At 42.7% G+C, this 19218-nt stretch overlaps 1 protein-coding gene across 2 annotated transcripts in view; it reads left to right on the forward strand.

Annotated features, from left to right (window-relative positions):
- Window positions 1-19218, forward strand: part of LOC113419738 (fatty acyl-CoA reductase 1-like) — a 57366-nt gene that overhangs the window by 35746 nt on the left and 2402 nt on the right. For both annotated transcript variants that reach the window (XM_087969544.1, XM_026679283.2), the window contains exons 7-11: window positions 754-872; window positions 5712-5779; window positions 8291-8462; window positions 11412-11541; window positions 13866-13993. In XM_087969544.1, coding sequence (XP_087825670.1) covers window positions 754-872; window positions 5712-5779; window positions 8291-8462; window positions 11412-11541; window positions 13866-13993 — 617 coding nt within the window. The remainder of the gene's footprint in view (window positions 1-753; window positions 873-5711; window positions 5780-8290; window positions 8463-11411; window positions 11542-13865; window positions 13994-19218) is intronic.

Here is a 19218-nt window from a genome sequence, read left to right on the forward strand (position 1 = left end):
GAATTAGAATTAGAATAGAAATAGAATAGAATAGAATAGAATAGAATAGAATAGAATAGAATAGAATAGAATAGAATAGAATAGAACAGAACAGAACAGAACAGTGGTGGCTAACCTTTTGGGGCTCCTGTGCAAAAAACTGTGCTTGTGCTTGCGTGCCACCACCCAGAAGGCAATGCGTGCCCCCCTCGCCCCTATACATGCACGCACGATCCCCAACCACCACCCCACCACACCCTTACCTGCACTGTGCCTCACAGCTGATTTTCAGCGGGTTTGAGGCCTTTTTCAGCCTCCCAAAGGCTTGAGGAAGGCTTCTACAGGCTTCTACAAGCTTTGTAGGCCAAAAACTAGCCCCATTTTGGCATTTCCGGTATTTTTGGAAAAACAGGAAGTGACAAAGCGGGGCTAGTTTTCAGCCTGCAAAGCCTGTAGAAGCCTTCCTCAAGCCTTTGGGAGGCCAAAAAAGGCTTCAAACCTGCCGAAAATCAGCTGTAAGACACATGCATGCGCAGTGAGGTAAGTTTGCCTGCAGCTCATGGTCTCCACCTCTCCTAAGCCACAGGAACAGAGTCTTTCAGTCAATTGTATCTTTTTATACTTGCCGTACAGGACGACTGATTGGAAATGCGAGAGAAAATGCTTTCCGATTTATCTGCTGCAGAATTCAAATCTCAAAGTACACAAACTCTATGCTACGTAAGGAAATCAAAGGATATGTCCTGTGTTAATTAATGTCTTCTCTATTTCTAGATCGGCAAAGGGATTTTGCAGACTGTAAAATGCAATCCAGCTTTCGTAGCTGATATTATCCCAGTAGATCTCGCTATCAACTTAACCATTGCCGCTGGCTGGTACATTGCAGTGCATAGGTGGGGCCTCTTTGTTGATCGAGAGATAGGCCATTGAAGCAGAATGATTTTTTTCCCCAAGGCTGCAGGTAGTAAGGAGCTGCCAAAATTGCAATTCCCCATATCCTCATAGAGGTCTTTAAAGCTTTCTGAAAGCCCAATAGTGCCTCCTATAGGCAGTGGTGCATTCACAAGCAATAGCAATAGCATTTAGACTTATGTACCACTTTACAGTGCTTTACAGCCGTCTCTAAGTGGTTTACAGAGTCAGCCTATTGCCCGCAACAATCTGAGTCCTCATTTTAGTGACCTCTGAAGGACAGAAGGCTGAGTCAACCTCGAGCCTGGTGAGATTCAATCTGCCAAATTGCAGGCAGCCAGCAGTCAGCAGAAGTAGCCTGCAGTCTACCACTGCACCACCGTGGCTCATATGTTCCATCACAAGATCCATAATATTGGCTTCTGCCTTGTGAGAGAAGCCAGCATACCTACAGTCTTCATTGCTGGGGTTTCTTTCCTGGGAACAGGTGAACGCTGCCATTTTTTACAATGTTATCGGGAGCACCTGAACAGAGCTCACAGGCAGCATTATTACAACAACTCAGTAATAATTTCAAGGGCAGAAATCACTAGGAGGAAGAGGAAGGCTAATTCTCCTTCTTTTGCTCAGTTTGTATTTCAAAGTGTAGAAAGTCAGCACCGACCCTCCTAGAAGAATGAAATATTTTGAGGAATATTTTTTTTAAAGGCAGAATATTATATTATAATGATCTAAGTGCCAGAGCCCACTGTAACTACATATCCAAAAAGGCATTGAGAGTTGTTAACCGAATCCTGCGTAGCTTTTTCTCCGGTAATATCACACTACTAACTAGACTAGAACATACAAAACATTTGCTAGACCAATACTTCAATACAGCTCATCAGTCTGGAAGCCGCATTACATATCAGATATTAATACAGTCAAGAAAGTCCAGAAATATTTCACAAGAAGAGTTCTCCACGGCTCTACTCGTTGCAGAATACCTTATGCCACCAGACTTGAAATGTTATACATAGACAAGCTAGAACTACGTTGCCTTCGGTCCGATCTAAGTATAGTACATAAAATTATCTACTGTAATGTCCTACCTGTCAATGACTACTTCAGCTTCAACCACAACAACACAAGAGCACACAATAGATACAAACTCAAGGTAAACTGCACCAAATTCGATTGCAGGAAATACGACTTCAGCAACAGAGTGGCCAATGTCTGGAATACTCTACCTGACTCTGTGGTTTCTTCCCCAAACCCCAAACACTTTAACCTTATACTGTCTACTATTGACCTCACCCCTTTCTTTAAAAAAAAAAAAAAAAACCATTTTATTTTGGTTTTCACAAAACACGGAAAAATAAAACACCTCTTTTTAGTGAACAGCTTGGTTCCAGGTTTTCAAATTTCCATACAGATATAATCTCAGTTACATATTCATCTTTCATATTTCATATTGAATTTCATATCTTATCACTACTTTAAAAATTCTTTATTATTTTTTTCCCCCAGGCTTATTTTATAGCTCTCTCAGTCATTTCTAAATCTATTGCATATCCTTTTCAAGGATTTCATATTTTCAAAATAATTATACTTATACTTATATCTGTCCTGTGTACAATTTCAATCCATATCCACATTTCAAAAATTACAAAACAAGGTTTCCTCTATAATTGCCAATTAGTGTGTCACCTTCATATCTTACAGTTGATTCCCTTTCACATCCCATTAAATATTCTACTTCTAAATTATCCCATTAAACAATTATAATTTCCATCACCTAATATATTATAATGTAAATCCCATTTTTAGTCAGATTCTGCATGGTACTTCCCCTTTAAATTACCTCTAAACAATTTTAAGTTTAAAAGAAATAAAAATAAATAAAATGGAAGAAAATAATGAATCAATTCAAATTCATCCTAACCCCTTTCCTAAGAGGTCTATCCTATTGTTTCTTTTTTTATTCATATCCATTTCATGTATTCATAAGCATGCTTATACTTATACCTGTTAACTAATACTCGCTTGACAAAATAAATAAATAAAATAAATAAATAAAATATTTCCATCAAAGGGAGAAATGAAGAAACATATATATTTTTAGAGGCAGGAAGCAGCCCCAGTCTCCCTGCCCCCAAGCAGAAACTGAGGAGGCCATCTTTTAGAAATGCAGATTTGGTAATCCATTCAAGACAGGATCAGTGGTGGCATTCTACTGGTTTGGCCCGGTTCGCCTGAACCAGTAGCTCCGAAGATCATCTATGAGCAAACCGGTTCGCTCCGACGATCAACTGCTGGGCCCTCCCACCCACCGCGGCTCTCTACTGACCTTTATTTCCTGCTTTTCAACCTCAGCTGCTTTGCACAGCACAGATGATTGCCGCACGTCAGCTGTTTTACACACAGGGCTTTCAGCAGAAGGTCAGTTGCAAACATTGTGCATGCTCAAATTGTGCATTTGGCACACGCAAATGATGTGTGCATGTGCAAACCGCACATTCACACCAAACCGGTAGAAAACCTTTTTGAAACCCAGGGGTGGGATTCTACAGGTTCGCACCTATTCACTAGAACCGGTTGTTAACATTCTAAGCAGTTCAGAGAACTGGTTGTTAGAAGAAATTACTGGCCTAATCCTGTAAGGAAGGCAGGAAGGAAACATTCTGGGGTTGCTTACAGAAACTGCCTCTCCATTAACCCTTATTACATTCTTGGCAGGTCTGGACTTCCTGTCTCAGGAACATCTCTGGAGTTTTTTTCTCCTCCTTTGCTGGTACTTTGTTTGTGTGGAGTGACCATTCAAAGTTAGAATGGCTCTGAAAAAAGTGACTTATGACCGTTCTTCACACTTACGACTGTTGCAGCATCCCCACAGTCATGAGAGGCCAGGCGAGGAGGTGCGTGCCTCGATGTGAGTGATAATGAGTTGGCCATACCCAGCCAGTCACATGATCACCAAGTCACACCCACCAACTAAGCCACGCCCATAGAACCGGTTGTTAAAAATTTTGAATCCCACCCCTGTTGAAACCCACCACTGGACAGGATATTTTGAAACATCCTGCAGCAAAGTCCAAACAAAGGCAGATTGGTAGGATTAGCCCTCACTCAAGATGCAACACAGGTCGAAATCCATTAAGCCACAATAGGAATTTTGCCCAACACCCTTTCAGAACACAAGCCCCTTCATTGCACCATTCCAGAGCAGTCTGAACTTCAACCAAACTTAGCTCAGACAAGCACCTAGGATTTGCATTCCCTCTTTTGCCTATAGAGCCAGCTATGACCCCTACATAACCCCTACATGGCCCTATAGGAATCTGACAACAGCTAATAAAATACATGTTCTTGCACAGGAGCAGGAAGCTCAAGTGCAAAGCCCAAAGAAAGTATAACTTCCCCTCCCATTCTCAACTCCATTTTGTCAGCTGACCAGAATCACATGTTTCTACATCAAATAAATGGACCCTCTTTCCAATCAGTCTCCAGCCTCCATTTTATTTCCAGTGCTTTCTCCTGGCTTGGAACTGAGCCAGATGGATATTTCTTCCAACAAAAGTCTGGAAAAAAAAAACCTTTCATGGACATAGACTCCGATGGCTCTAAAAGAATTTTAGAGGGGAACTCTGGGTCCAAAACCTCAAGGGAAGAAAACAAGCTTGAGTCAAGCAAAGACTGGATTGCTTGAACATTGGAGCATTTCCTATCTGGGATCTGAATGTGATCTGCTGATCACTCCCTTTGTGGTCCTGATACAGACCAAACAGAAAACGATTTCATATAGAAATGTCTGGGAGGGGGAGAGGGAGAGGGAGGGGAGAGGGGAAGGCAAAACCAAAACAAGAGTGGCTGGGATGAAAAACGTGTCCCTTTTTGTGTGTGATGTTTGAAGCTCCAATATGGTGGAGCTTCAATAAAGAAGCTTGTCTTTTTAACCTGCTTTGCAAACACCTCTGGTTTTGCTATAATTTTGGATGTATGGTATATAATCCCACTTATATACACCACTATAACAAATAACATTTTCCCCAAATTTTATTGATTTTTTTATTGATTACATTTTTTAGTCCTTAATAAACATCGTGTTGTCTGGGAATTTAATTTGCTTAACAATTCTGATTATATTCTTAATCTCCACCCCTTTCTTTCCAACCACTGGCAAAATAAAATCCATATTTGATAGTATTCTGTGTCTTATTTTTGCTAAATTTTCAGTGTCAATCTATCCATTTCTGCAGTCTAGTATCTTCTTAATTATCTCTTCATCTCGCAGTGTTTCTTCATTTTTCCAATATTGTGGAAAAATAATCCTTGCTGCTGTTACAATATGTAATATTAAATACATACTTTTCTTATCTAATTTTTCTGATATTATACCTAATAAAAACAGTTCAGGTTTAAAATCTACATGATTTTCTATCATCTTTTCTAGCAACCTGTGTATCTTTGCCCACTTTTTTTTTTTTTAGCACAACTCCATCACATACAATGTGCCCGTCTTTTGATTACATTTCCAACATTTGCTAGACACATTTTTAAACATATTAGCTAACATACCAGGTGGTAAATGCCATCTAGAAAACATTTTCTATAGATTTTCTTTATAAGAAGTTGCCACTGTTATAGTTCCTTTCCCATAATTCCTTTTGCCATTTCTCTACTTCTATGTTATAACCAAAGTTTTTTCCCCCATTGTACCATTTTATCTTTTATTTGTTCATTCTCCATTTTTAAATTTAACAAAAAGTTACAAATAACATATTAATACATTTGGTGTATTATCTGAAACCTGAGTTGTCTTTTATTTCCATTCTTTTCAGACCAGAATCCCTCCTGATTTTCAACTGCACCTCGGGTAGCTTCAACCCATTATGTTGGGGAGAAATAGGTGAGTTTTCTTTCTAGCAAAGGGACAGAGATGATGGTTTGCTCTGTTACCCAGGGGTTGGATTCTGCCAGTTTGGACTGGTTTGAATGAACCAGTACTTCTGGTGATCAGCTGGCCCCGCCTACCACCCCTGCCCTAGTCCAATGGTGGCTAACCTTTTTGGGCTCCTGTGCCAAAAATTGTGTGTGCGCTTGCACACTCATGCTCGCATCCCAGCACCCAGAAGACAATGTGCCCCCTCATGCCCTCTCTGCATGTGCGCACAATTTCAGCTGGTTTGAGGCCCTTTTCAGCCTCCCAAAGGCTTGACGAAGGCTTCTGCAGGCTTTGCAGGCTTTCATCACTTCCTGTTTTTCCAAAAATACCGGAAGTGACAAAACGGGACTAGTTTTTGGCCTGCAAAGCTTGCAGAAGTCTGCAGAAGCCTTCCTCAAGCCTTTGGGAGGCCGGAAAAGGCCTCAAACCTGCCGAAAATCAGCTGTGAAGTGCGCACATGCGCAGTGAGGTAAGTTCGCCTGCAGCTCGCGTGCCAGCACAAATGGCTCTGCATGTCACCTGTGGCACACGTGCCATAGGTTCACCATCACAGCCCTAGTCTGTCCTATATTTTCACATTTTGCAGCCCAGCTGATTGGCGTAGCAATCCACTGTGCTGCGCCTCAGCTGTTTTACTCACTGGGGCTGCAGCAGAAGGCACGTTTTAGAGCTGTTTTCAAATGCTGTGCATGCTCACTGAACCGGTTGTTACACCAGTTGAATCCCACCACTGGTATTACCTTTACAAACAGCAAGGGCTGGGAGTTGGAAGAGGCATCTGGTTGTTTCTTCACAACTTCTTCTCACTATGTAGCTCACTAAAATTCATCTACGTGTTTATTGAGAGTTTTGCAGCAATAATTCAGCGCCAGAAAAATAAACACAGATGGCTGGAGCTTCATTTAACATCTTTATAAACGTAAGTAGATTTTACAAACCAGTTGTAGATTTCTCCAACATGGAGCAAACTCAGACAGAAACATGTTGCAAGTTCAGAGCAGAGCTCCAGCCTTCAGCGAGCAAACAAGTTAGTTTCTTCTTCAATAGACCGACTCAGAGCTCAACATAGCTGCAGAGTTGCGGAGCTTAACATAGAGCTATGCCTAAGTTACTTTTAGTTTCAGTTTCCAGCCTAGGCTAATTCTAGTTTCAGTTTCCAAAACAGTCCTTATTGGCTGATTTAGTTGCTATGCCTGTTCATTGGCTGACCTTGTTACCAAGCTCTATTCCAGTTCATGAATATACTCTGACAGTGTTGCCTTCAGTCTGAAATGTCTCTGCCTCTCTATCTTCTCAAACTCCGCTTCCCTGAAAGGCTCCAGACCATGGGAGAATTTAAAGGTTTTTTTAAATTAAAAAAAACCTAAAGTTTAAAACTTTAAACTTAACTTTTTAAAAAAATTAAAGTTTTTTGTAGATTATAATTTGGGATGTATTTCACAAGTCCTTAACATTTTTTCGCCATATTTTAATTCAGAAGAATGTATCCGGTCCCATTCATCTGCTGCAGAATTCAAATCTCAAAAGTTCATAAACACTATATTAAATAAGAAAATCAAGTTAGAGTTAGAATTCTTTGTTGGCCAGGCACAACAAAGTGATCTGTGTGATCAGGCACACAAAAAATTTGTCTCTGGTGCATAAGCTGTCAGTGTGCATTCAACAAGGGTTTTATCATAGTCATTATAAAAATATGTTTATTATAAACTTAGACATTGACTAAATAAAATAAGGGAGGCAAATGACTCTGCAATACCACAGCAATAATACTACCATGTTTTCCCAAAAATACGACCTACTCAGAAAGTAAGCCCTAGCTTGATTTTTACACATGCACCCAATATAAGCCCTACTCCCAAAATAAGCCCTAATAAAGACCCCCACCCATTCCAGGGTTCACAGGTAAAAATTAAGCTAGGGTAGGGATGGGTTGTGTGGAGCGGCCATATTACTTAGCTTTGAACAGTTGCATCCAGGCAACCAGTTACACCTCAGCCCATTTCTTCTGCAGCCAGCAAGGCTTTCCCAAAGGCCTCTGTAGCTGATAGCAGAGGTTTGGATCGATCCAGAACTCTGTTATGGACTACAGAGGCCTTCAGGAAAGCCTTGCTAGTCAAAAGAGTTCCTGAAGGCCGGGGGCAACATGCACAAGTGAGATCAGTCAGTGGATGACATCTCTCTCGAAAATAAGACCTGGTGCCTTTTTTGGTAACAAAAAAATATATAAGGCAGGGTCTTATTTCTGGGGAAACACAGTAATCAGTGGGACTTGCCTGTAGGAAGAGCCGTTCCTTACAGGCAGGGCCTCCATTGCCACTTCATGATCTTTTCTAAATTATATATGACTAATAACCACATCTGGTTTCCTGATGTTCAAAGAACTTTGCCTTCATAAATTCACATGTCCCATCAATTGTCATTTTTTCCATGTAATTACCTCACCGGAAGCACTGTCTGTTTTCTACAATTTCGCAGGAATCCACGTGAAAAATTCATTTGAAAAAAACCCACTGGAGAAACCCTTCAGAATACCAAATATAACCATGACCTCCAGCTATTTGACCCATCAATACAGGACATTTGTCCATCACACCATCCCTGCTTTTCTCTGTGACCTGTATCTGCAACTGACTGGAAAGAAGCCATGGTGAGATTGGATCTAAATTGTGGGGTATAGGGGACGGTTCCAAAATAATTCCAGATAACCATTTTAGGGAAGTGCCCTTAAGAATCTGGAAGACATTTTTCCAAGGAGGACTACCTTCTCCATCAATTTGACAGCTTTGGAGATTTATTAGAAGAAAGACTGGATTGACTTGCAGCTTTGCTGATTGCTGTATGTACAAATACCTCATAATTTTTTTTTTGTCTTTTAGTGACCCTGTAATTCCTTGCATCGGGGTGGAGTCGGGGCAACTGAATAGAGCAGAGTGTTTACTGGCCAGATGCCCTTCCTGTCACCAATGCAGAGTTCACAGCTGATATTTACTCATTGTGCCCATACCTGCTTTGTTACCTAGGATCGAACTCACAGCCTCCTGATTGTGAGGCAGAGCTCCACCTCTAGGCCACTGCATCACTCCAAATACCTCACAACTATCAGGATAATAATTCCTCCCAACATCTTATAAACAGAAACCATTGCAAATTAAAAAAAATCAATTAATTAAATTAACCTGTAGGAGCCAATGGAGATGGCCTTCAAGAAACAAGACTTCCTTGCATGCCCAGCAGTGTATCTTCAGAATGGGATCTGTGAATGTCTCTGAGAAAGGCATCCAAGCCTTGGGTAGAGCCTAGTGAAGCAGTGGCCCCCAACCTTTTGGGTACCAGGGACAGGTCCATGAGAGAGGTTTTTGTATGCTACTGTTCTGACCCACGCCCTTTTCCAACAAATCAAATACAATCCAAAGGGAACAGAAACCTTTTAATGCTTCTGCAAAATAATTAGCTGTGATAAGCACAAGCCTTGCCAAACTGTGCGAGACTTGCCAAAAGGTAACAGACAAGAAATAATTTGCAATACAAGAATCTTCAAATACAAACTCAGGATACTGGAATGTCCACGAGGCTGGAGTTTCAAAACGTCTTTGCCTTCTGCAAAGAACGTTCACTTCATAGCTGGCTTTTATCTTCTTGGAGGAGGGGCCATTACCTTGCAGCCTTACTCCCGAGTCGCCCGTGCTGTTGTAGTTGCTCTTTCCTCCGAGCAACCCTGCGCACATGTGCACTTGGCACAGGCTCCTTGGGAACCTCCTCATCACTGCTGCCAGCCCCCACAATCTCCGAAGGCAGCAGTCCACTCCTTAATGGTCCTGGCTCCTCATCTGAGTCCTTGCTCTCCTCAGCCGTCCGCACCTGCTTCCGGCTAACCACAACAGCTACATCCCATGGATGGGGTTTTGCTTGTTTGCATGGACTGGTTTCTAGCATTTGTGGTTGGAGTCCCTTGTAATAGAGGATAGCCCACCTTAGATCTTAGAGCAGGGGTTCCCAACTGGGGTTGCTCGCACCCCCTGGGGGTAGGAGATGATAATCCAGAGGGTGAAAAAACCTGGGTTTAGAAGTTTCAAAATTATAATGTATATGTTGTGATCTGCCAGTGGAGCTGGTGGCAGACTCGGACAGTGTAGAGGCTAAGGAGAGGAACATGGGCCAGTCTTGGAGTCTGGGGAAGGCTCTGATGAGGACTCTGCATTGGCGGCAGAGATGGGGCTAGGGCCATCTGACAGTTATCAGCTGCCTTCGGAGTCAGAGATCAGTGGGGTAGAAGAACAGCTGGAGCCTGTTCCCAGTGTGCTCATGTGCAGAGCTGCCAGAAGAAAGGAACAGTTAAGGAACAAAGGTCGACTCGAGAGTAAGGGCACAGATGGATGATAAATGGCCCCTCCCATAGGGAATAAAGAGGAGCGAAAGGGGAGTGGTGTTTGCAGGAGACAATTAGTTCAATTCATTAAGTTGAAGATCTGTTCCTGACTCCTTGCCAAGTATTGTCTGCTACAGCATGGCATTTGGAAGATATCAGCCTGGCAACGCTCCAAGCCTGATAAAGGCCTGTGATTGTAAATCACCATTGAAAGACTGTTTGCTGGGACTTTGCTGGAGAGGAATTCCCTTTAACCTAAATAAAAGGGGTTTTATTGGGACGAGGAGTCTGCTCAGTGGTGGTATGCTATCGGTTTGGCCCGGTTCTACTGAGCCAGTAGCAGCAATGAGCAGCGGAGACCGAATCAGTTCTCTCCACCACGCTGCTTTTGGGCCCACCTGGGCTCCCATACTCACCTTTATCCTCTGAATTTGAAACACAGCTGCTTTGCGCGGCACGGAATAGTGCTGCGCGGCAGCTGCTGAAGCGACCAGGGATCGTGCAGGCTTGCAGGAGGGTGAGTTAGAACGCCTCTGCCCCTGCGCAAAGGGCTGTTTGGCATGTGCATGCACACAAGCCACACCCACTGAACCGGTAGTGAAAAGTTTTTTTTTTTTTTTTTTTTGTGGGGTTTTTTTTTGTTTTGGGGTGGGGTTTTTTTTTTTTTTTTTTTTTTTTTTTTTTTTTTTTTTTTTTTTTTTTTTTTTTTTTTTTTTTTTTTTTTTTTGTTTTTTTTTTTTTGTTTTTTTTTTGGGGGGGGGGGGGGGGGGTTTTTTTTGTGGGGGGGTTTTTTTTTTTTTGGTTGTTTGTGGGTGGTTTTTTTTTTTTTTGTTTTTTTTTTTTTTTGTTTTGTTTGGTTTTTTTTTTTTTTTTTTTTTTTTTTTTTTTTTTTTTGTTGGGGGGGGGGTTTTGGGGGTTTTGGGGGGGGGGTTGGGGGGGGGGGGGGGGGGTTTTTTTTTTTTTTTTTTTTTGTTTTGGGTTTGGGGGGGGGGGGGGGGGGGTTTTTGAATCCCACTACTGAGTCTGTTTCATCATCTTGGGATTATATGCATATAATTATTTATTTTTATGTCAGAAGCATTCTAGGGGTTCAGGGTGTAGAAGACATTGGGACGCCCTGTCCTAGAGGGTTGTGGCACCAAGGACTTTCCAAATTATCCCCTGCTCTGTTGTTTTGAGGTAGGATGCTAGGATCCTAGCTGTTTGAGATGTTTCTATTCTGTCTTTCAGGATGATGAAGCTATTTACTCGCTTGGAGAAAGTCATGAGTCTCCTTGAATATTTTATCAGTCATTCCTGGGATTGGAACTCCGAGAATACAAACATGTTGATGAAAGAGCTCAATCCAAAAGACAAGAATGTAAGAATCTTTATTGAAGCATCCTCATGGATATTTAAAATACGTATTCAGGCTAGATTCCGGTTGCTTTCTGAAAGGACAAATTCCTTCCTCAGAGCTCTGTGAAAGTGGTCAGTCCAGTGGTGGGATTCAAACGTTTTTTACTACCTGTAAAAAATGTTCTCTATGGGTATGGCTTGGTGGGCGTGGTGTGGTGTGGTGGGCATGGCAAGGGAAGGTTACTGCAAAATCCCCATTCCCTCCGCACCCCACTAACCTGCTTTCCAGCTCTGTTCTCCTGTGCAGGGCAACCAAAGAAGACCCAGCCAATCAGCTGGGACTCAATGGGAGGCAGAGAATAGATGGGGTTGGTGGGGCCAGTCAGAGGTGGTATTTACCGGTTCTCCAAACTACTCAAAATTTCCACTACCAGTTCTCCAGAACTAGTCAGAACCGGCTGAATACTACCTCTGGGTCAGTGCCTGTAACGATGTGTGGGAAAGACCTTGGGAGACAGGGTGAAGAAATGTTACATAGAGAATGGTCAGATAAGAGGCAACATAGTCCATGGCTACAAAGTGAGTGGGACAAGAGGTGCAAAATGTAGAGAAAAGTAAAGTTCTACATTTAGGCAAGAAAAACCAAAAGTACACATATAGACTGGGTGAAACCAAACTCAATAGCAGTAACTGGGAGAGGGATCTTGGAGTCTTAGTGGACAACCAGCTAAATATGAGCCAGCAGTGTGCAGCAACAGCCAAAAAAGCTAATGCAATCCTAAGTTGCATTAACAGAGGGATACAATCGAGATCAAGTGAGGTACTAATACCACTCCATAAAGCCTTAGTAAGACCACACCTAGAATACTGCATCCAGTTTTGGTCACCACACTATAAAAAAGATGTTGAGACTCTAGAAAAATACAGAGAAGAGCAACCAGGATGATGAGGGGACTGGAGACGAAAACATACGATGAATGGTTGCAGGAACTGGGCTTGGCTAGTCTAGTGAAGAGAAGGACCAGGGGAGATAGCAGTCTTCCAATATTTGAGGGGCTGCCATAGAGAGGAAGGGGTCAAGCTATTTTCTAAAGCACCTGTAGGCCAGACAAGGAATAATGGATGGAAACTGAACGAGAGATTTAACCTGGAAACAAGGAGAAACTTTCTGACAGGGAGAACAATCAACCAATGGAACAGAAGTTGCCCTCGAAAGTTGTGGGAGCTTCATCACTTGAGACTTTCAAGAAGAGATTGGACTGCCATTTGTCAGAAATGGTGTAGTGTCTCCCGCTTGGGCGGGGGTTGGACTAGATGACCTACAAGGTCCCTTCCAACTCTGTTAAACGTCTGTTAAAAAGACCCTCCTTAGATTTTGGCCTATAAAAGAGAAAGCAGGAGAACTATACTCTCAAGCTTGCAGGTTTCTGCTAATGTAGTTTACCATGAAGCAGAATTATCTTATCTGGTCATATTTCCTGCGTGGTTTACCTATAAAGGAAGACAGTTCCAGAGTTAAGGACAAGGGTAAATTTGAACATTTCTTTTGTAATAAACAAACAAATAAATAAATAAATATCTAATTGAGGAAATGGACACCCACATACAGCCGCTCCTTCACTGATAATTCAGTGTGCAAAAGAAAGTCAAGAAAAAAATTACCTGGAACTCCTCAACATCTACCTAACCATTTTTTTTCCACTTCTGTATATCTGTAATGATTCTCCATCATCCAGGTCAAGGTTGTCCCAGTGGTGCTTTTTCAGGAGGCAACTGGACTTCCTTGTTTTTTCTTTTGAAGACGTTTCGCTTCTCATCCAAGAAGCTTCTTCAGCTCTGGCAAGATGGTGGGGAATGGAATGATTTATATTCCTTCCAGACAGCTGGTCATTTGCACCCTTTTAGAGGGTTGTTGAGGCCACTTGGAGGTTTCTCTGTGTCCTCAGGGTCACTCTGAGTAGCGCAAATGATTCCTGTAGTCTGCAATTTTTTCTCTGGAAATCCATTCCTACTGCTGCACCATTCAAAAGGTGTTCATCCCAAATTGTAAATCTAAAAGTCTGTAGAACCATCTTCAAAGAAATACAACAAAGTCCAGTTGCCTCCTGAAAAAGCACCTTTGGGACATTTTTTAAACTTTCCCCCCACATTTTTCACTTATCTTGGCTAGTCTCAGATATGAAAAATATCTGAGAGGCCTGGAGTCCTGCTCTGATTAATGAGGAATTTTCTTCTCCAAAGCTAAATTGATTTTTCAGAAGTCATTTCATATAATATTCAGCGTAAATCAAGAATGAAATAGTCCTTCTACCCTTCTTTGATATTGTCCTCTCCCTTTTATTCCAGTTATTCTCCTTTGACGTTTGTCAAGTGACTTGGTCAGAATATATAAAAAATTACTGCTTAGGAACTAAGAAATATTTGCTGAATGAAGACATGGCTGGAATTCCTGCCGCCCAACAGTATATCAGAAAGTAAGTGTCTATGGAGATTCTCAGTCCTCCAGGTCATGGTTGTTCCAAAGGTGCTTTTTTCAAGAGGCAACTGGATTTTCTGTTTTTTTTTTCTTTTTTGGTTTCGCTTCTCATCCAAGAAGCTTCTTCAGCTCTGACTGGATGGACTGGGTCAGTGGCGGGATTCAAATAATTTAACAACCGGTTCCCTGCCCTAATGGTTTCTTCCAACAACCAGTTCACCAAACTGCTCAGGAAGTTAACAACCGGCTCTCCCGAACTGGTGCAAACTGGCTGAATCCCACCACTGAACTGGATCCTACCATTCCCCACCATCCAGTCAGAGCTGAAGAAACTTCTCAGGTGAGAAGCGAAACGTCTTCAAAGAAAAACCAGAAAGTCTAGTTGCCTCATGAAAAAAGGGCCTTCGGGACGATCAGAAAGTAAGGTATATACAATACAATCTTGTATGTTAACTTTCACTACCTGAAAGCAGGTGCTTTCAGGGAATGAAATTGCGTTTGGTCACCACAAAGCATGCTGTGAAATACTTTTGGCCTGAATGTCACACACAGTTTGGAGTGACATATTGTGTATGGTGGGGAGAGGTCTTCTCTCCAGAGAAAAATACATCAGGACAAAGAATCAAGCAGAACCAGGAAACACAGCTGAATCTATAGATAGATACAGAATTGAAAGTATAAACATTAATCCGGTACTCCTTGGTTGCGGCTCTTTTCTGCATTTCTGCATTTCCCTTGTTTTAATCACTTGAAGACAGTGTGTAACCAAGGCTGCTCGAGAGCCTTCTCTGTTTCAGAGATAAAGTAGACTTGAATCACAATATTGACAATAACAATCCTAAGAAAGGATTATTACTGTTAGACAGAATCCCATTATGCTATCATCCACGGTCAGGGATGGGTTTTAAATTTTTTAGCAAAAATTTAGTTCTCTGACCAGTTACTGGGTGGGCGTGGCCATGGTGGGTGTGGCTAGTCAGCCTCCTGCATCATAGTGGGGGGGGAGGATTTTTGCCCTCCCCAGGCTCCGGAGGCTTTCCTCGAGCTTCCAGGAGGGCGAAAATGGCCTCCCTGGGTTCCGGAGGCTCTCTGGAAGCCAGAAACAGGCCCAGTGGTGGGATTCAAAAGTTTTTACTACTGGTTCTGTGGGCATGGCTTATTTGGTGGGCATAGTTTAGGATGACCTGACTGGGTGGGCGTGGCTTGGTGGCCATGTGACTGGGTGTGGCCAACTCAATGTCATTCACATAAAGGGGTGTCTCACCTGGCCCCTCCCCTCTTAGCCATTCCTTGTCCATACCCAGCCTCAACTTATCTATAGTTCTTCTTGAGGGAATTCCCCGTTAGGAGAATGAGCGCACACAGGGAGACGTAGTGAGAGTGGTGAAGAATAACACACAACCAGCACACAGATACACTGTATAGTAAAATGTAGGTTTTTACTTCCAGTAAAACAGTTAAGCAAAGTTCAACAAAGAGTCCAAGTCATTCACGGTTAAAGCAGTCAGTTTTTAGTCCAGGGATAATCCAAATAAAAAAGTCCAGTATCATAAACAGTTCAGTAATAGACTTACATCAAATCCAAGAATAACAACGATCAGTAACAGTCAATAAGGAAAAATGCAGGAACAGCAACACTCTCAACAACAGGACAGGACTAAACAACCCAGGTTTCTGGCTCCATCTTATGGCTGTTTGAGGAACCACACCCAATTACAATTTTAGCATTCCCTTAAAGAGACAGTATTAAAATGTCTATCCTGGTTTATATATTTTCCAACCCAATTGTTAGGTGACTTACATTCCTAACAGTTCCATAAAAATGTTGTTCACTTTTTTTGACTTTATTATCTACGTACTATAGATGTACTTTTATGGACCACTGAAAGGAGGAAATGGCTCACATGCTTTGCCCAAGAGGATGATAGGCTGTAACAGGCTTTTAGGGAGCTGCCAGAAAGAGGGGGGACAATGTATTTTCCAAAGCAGGATGGAAACTGAACAGAGACAGAAGCAACCTAAAAGTAAGGAGAAACTTCCTGACAGTGAGAGCAATTAACCAGTGGAACAGTTTGCCTCCAGAAGTTGTGAATGCTCCAACACTGGACGTTTTTAACAAAAGACTGGACAGCCATTTCTCTGAAACGGTATAGAGTTCCCCCCCACCCCCCAAGGTCCCTTCTAAGTGCTATTCTGTTATTCTGACACCTCTATTCAGGACCTCTAGTCAGAATTTGGCACCCTCAGTTTTCCTGCCTGAGCAGGAGGATTTATTTGTTTGTTTGTTTGTTTGTTTGTTTGTTTGTTTGTTTGATTTGTCAATCGCTTACAAGATAATACGTATAAGTATATACATAGTTATGAATACATGAAATGGGTACATCTAAGAAAAATAAAAGAAGCAATAGGACAGGGATGGTAGGCACGTTGGTGCGCTTATGCCCCCTAGGTGCCCTCTAGGTTGGACTAGAAGACCTCCGTAGTCCCTTCCAACTCTGTTAAATGCACCTGTATTTATGCTCTGGACTATTGACATGTAAACCCTGAAAAATACCTGGGCAAAAGAAAGGCAATAAAATCACTCTAGGTGTAGGACAGTGTAAAATATTAATATATGATAAATAATGGAACAATTAAAAATAATAGCACAAAGTTTCTCCCCCTCTTCCTTCTTCATTTTTCTTTCTCTCTCTTTTTCTTTCTCCCCCTTCCTCTTTCCTTCTCTCTTTCTCTTCCTTCCTCTTTCTTTCTTTATTCCTATTTTTCTTTCTTTCTCTTTCTTTTTTCCTCTTTATTTCTTTCTCTCCCTTCCTCTTTCTTTCTTGCTCTTTCTTCCTTTCTTGCTCTTTCCTTCTTGCCCTTCCTTCCTTCCTTCCTTCCTTCCTTCCTTCCTTCCTTCCTTCCTTCCTTCCTTCCTTCCTTCCTTCCTTCCTTCCTTCCTTCCTTCCTTCCTTTCCTTCCTTGACTCACACACACATACACACATCTTTTCTGGGAAGAACTTATTGGGCAAACTCCAGAGCAGCGAGAGGTGGGACAATGAAGAAAGCAGCAGCCCCGGAACATCCATCCACCCTCCCTTTCGAAGGACGTGGGTGGCGGTGGCGGGGGGCAGGTGACCCAAAAGGCAGGGAGAAAGCGAACGGAAAGACTTTCTGTTCGCTTTCTCTGTGCTTGGTCTGGGGCTGAGGGGGTGGCAGAGGCAGGTGGGGGTACCCCGAAAGGGAGGCCGGGAACTCCTGGGGCTGCTTCCCATAGCCACGCTGTGGCCACCATTGTCCCCCTCCCACCCTCTGGACTGGCCCAAAAAAGACACCCCACCTTGGCCTCCTCCCACCTGGAAAGTCCCGGGCAGTGAGGGGGAGGCCCGAAAAGGCCCTGGGCAGTGGGGGGGGAGGTCCAGAAAGGCCCCGGGGGTGGGCGAGGGCCTAGCACGACACAGGCTTACTTGTGAACAGGGCAGGCAGATCAGGGCTGCTCAGTTGGGGTGCAGGCACCACGTGGGGAAGTCAAGTTAGGCAAGCCACAAGGGCCCAGTGTGCCACATAGGAAGGGAGGAGTGACTGGGCTGGGCAAGCAGCAGGCAGGTGAGCTGCGCAAGCGACCAAGCATCAGGTGGGTGGGGTAACTGAGTGACCGGGGACCAGGGACCCCGTTCGGGGGCAGGGCCGGCCAGAAGTCACTATCAGTTCTGCGACCCATGCCAAATTCTTGCTACTGAGTCTCCAGAACCGGTCAGAACCGACTGAATACTACCTATGTGTCTGATATTTAAATAGTAACATACTATTTAAGTACTGTATGTCACAACATAACTGTGGTTTCTATTCTCAGAAAATTTAGTGTTACAATATTTTGAATGATAAGTGATGGGTGGAAATTGAAATTGCTCTCTGGAGCTGCTACTAACTGCTCAGGCCTCCTTTCTAAGATGGATGAAGAAACCCTGTAAGAGAAGACTTTAAAATCTGAGCCACTCTTCTAATCATGTCATCCACTTTCCATCCTATTTCTCTAAATAACTATGATTATATGGGGTGGAACATAGCAGTTTGGCCTGAGATGGGATAGAAGAAAATATTTATCAATATGATTGGTATATGCTTCAACTGCCAAATAAAAACCCAGGGCAGTCCTAAGCTGCACCAACAGGGGGATTGTATCAAGATCGTGTGAAGTGCTAGTACCGATTTATATTGGTTTGGTAAAACCACACTTGGAGTATTTCTGGTCGCCACGATACAAAAAAGATGTTGACACTCTGAAAAGGGTGCAGAGAAAAGCAACACAGACGATTAGGGGACTGGAGGCTCAAACACATGAAGTACGGCTGCAGGAATTGGGTAGGTCTAGACTAATGAGGAGAAGGATTGGGGTGACATGATAGCAGTCTTCCAATATTTGAGCAGCTGTCATGGAGAACAGAGGATCAACTTCTTCCCCAAAACATCTGAGGGCAGGATAAGCAGGGGTGGGACTCTACCGGTTCTGACGAGTTCTATAGAACCAGTTGTTAACATTCTAAGCAGTTCAGAGAACCAGTAGTTAGAAACAATCTCCTTTTGTTTTTTTCCACCCTTATTACATTCTTGCCAGTCTCCAGAGACTTCCTGTCTCCAGAGCTTCTGGGGCTTGACTTTCTTAAAGGGGAAGGATTGTTTCAAGATTTTTACACTGCTGTTGGGAGGAAATACTTCCCTGGACAATCAGCACTTTGAAGAAATAATTGAATAATGAAGCAAGGCTTTTAGTGACAGGGAACCAAGATGAGTGACATTCAGCAAGGCTTCTTGGCTAGCTAGAAAGATTGACATTCAAACGTGAGTTTACATACCCTTTCTGAGTTTTGGTCTAAAACTGGTTTTTGGTGAAGGTTAATTCTGTGCTTGGCGACATTTAATCCTGTGTTTATTGATGGGATAATTTTCCCTATTCAGCTTTTTTTGGAAGGAAAATGGTTAATCTCTGTTCCTGAAAAGAAACTGGGTTGACAAATCTGGCTAGTTCCTGTGTCTATTTGTCTGGTAATTGGGTTAACAAGCAACAGCTACTATTGTGATTTAATTATTTGTATTGTGATTGAATTTTTTCCTGCCTCGTGGTTTCTTTTTCTCTCTGGGGTGGGGGTTTTCCTTCACTGCTTTAGTGGTATCTGGCAATGTCCTTTTGGGGTGTACTTCCAAGAGGCAGGATGCAAGCTTGGCACTGATTTTTTTTACTGCC

This window comes from Notechis scutatus, chromosome 6, assembly GCF_049901735.1.
Source record: "Notechis scutatus isolate UNSWTSFEM ecotype Mainland chromosome 6, rNotScu1.2, whole genome shotgun sequence".
Classification (NCBI taxonomy): Eukaryota; Metazoa; Chordata; class Lepidosauria; order Squamata; family Elapidae; genus Notechis; species Notechis scutatus.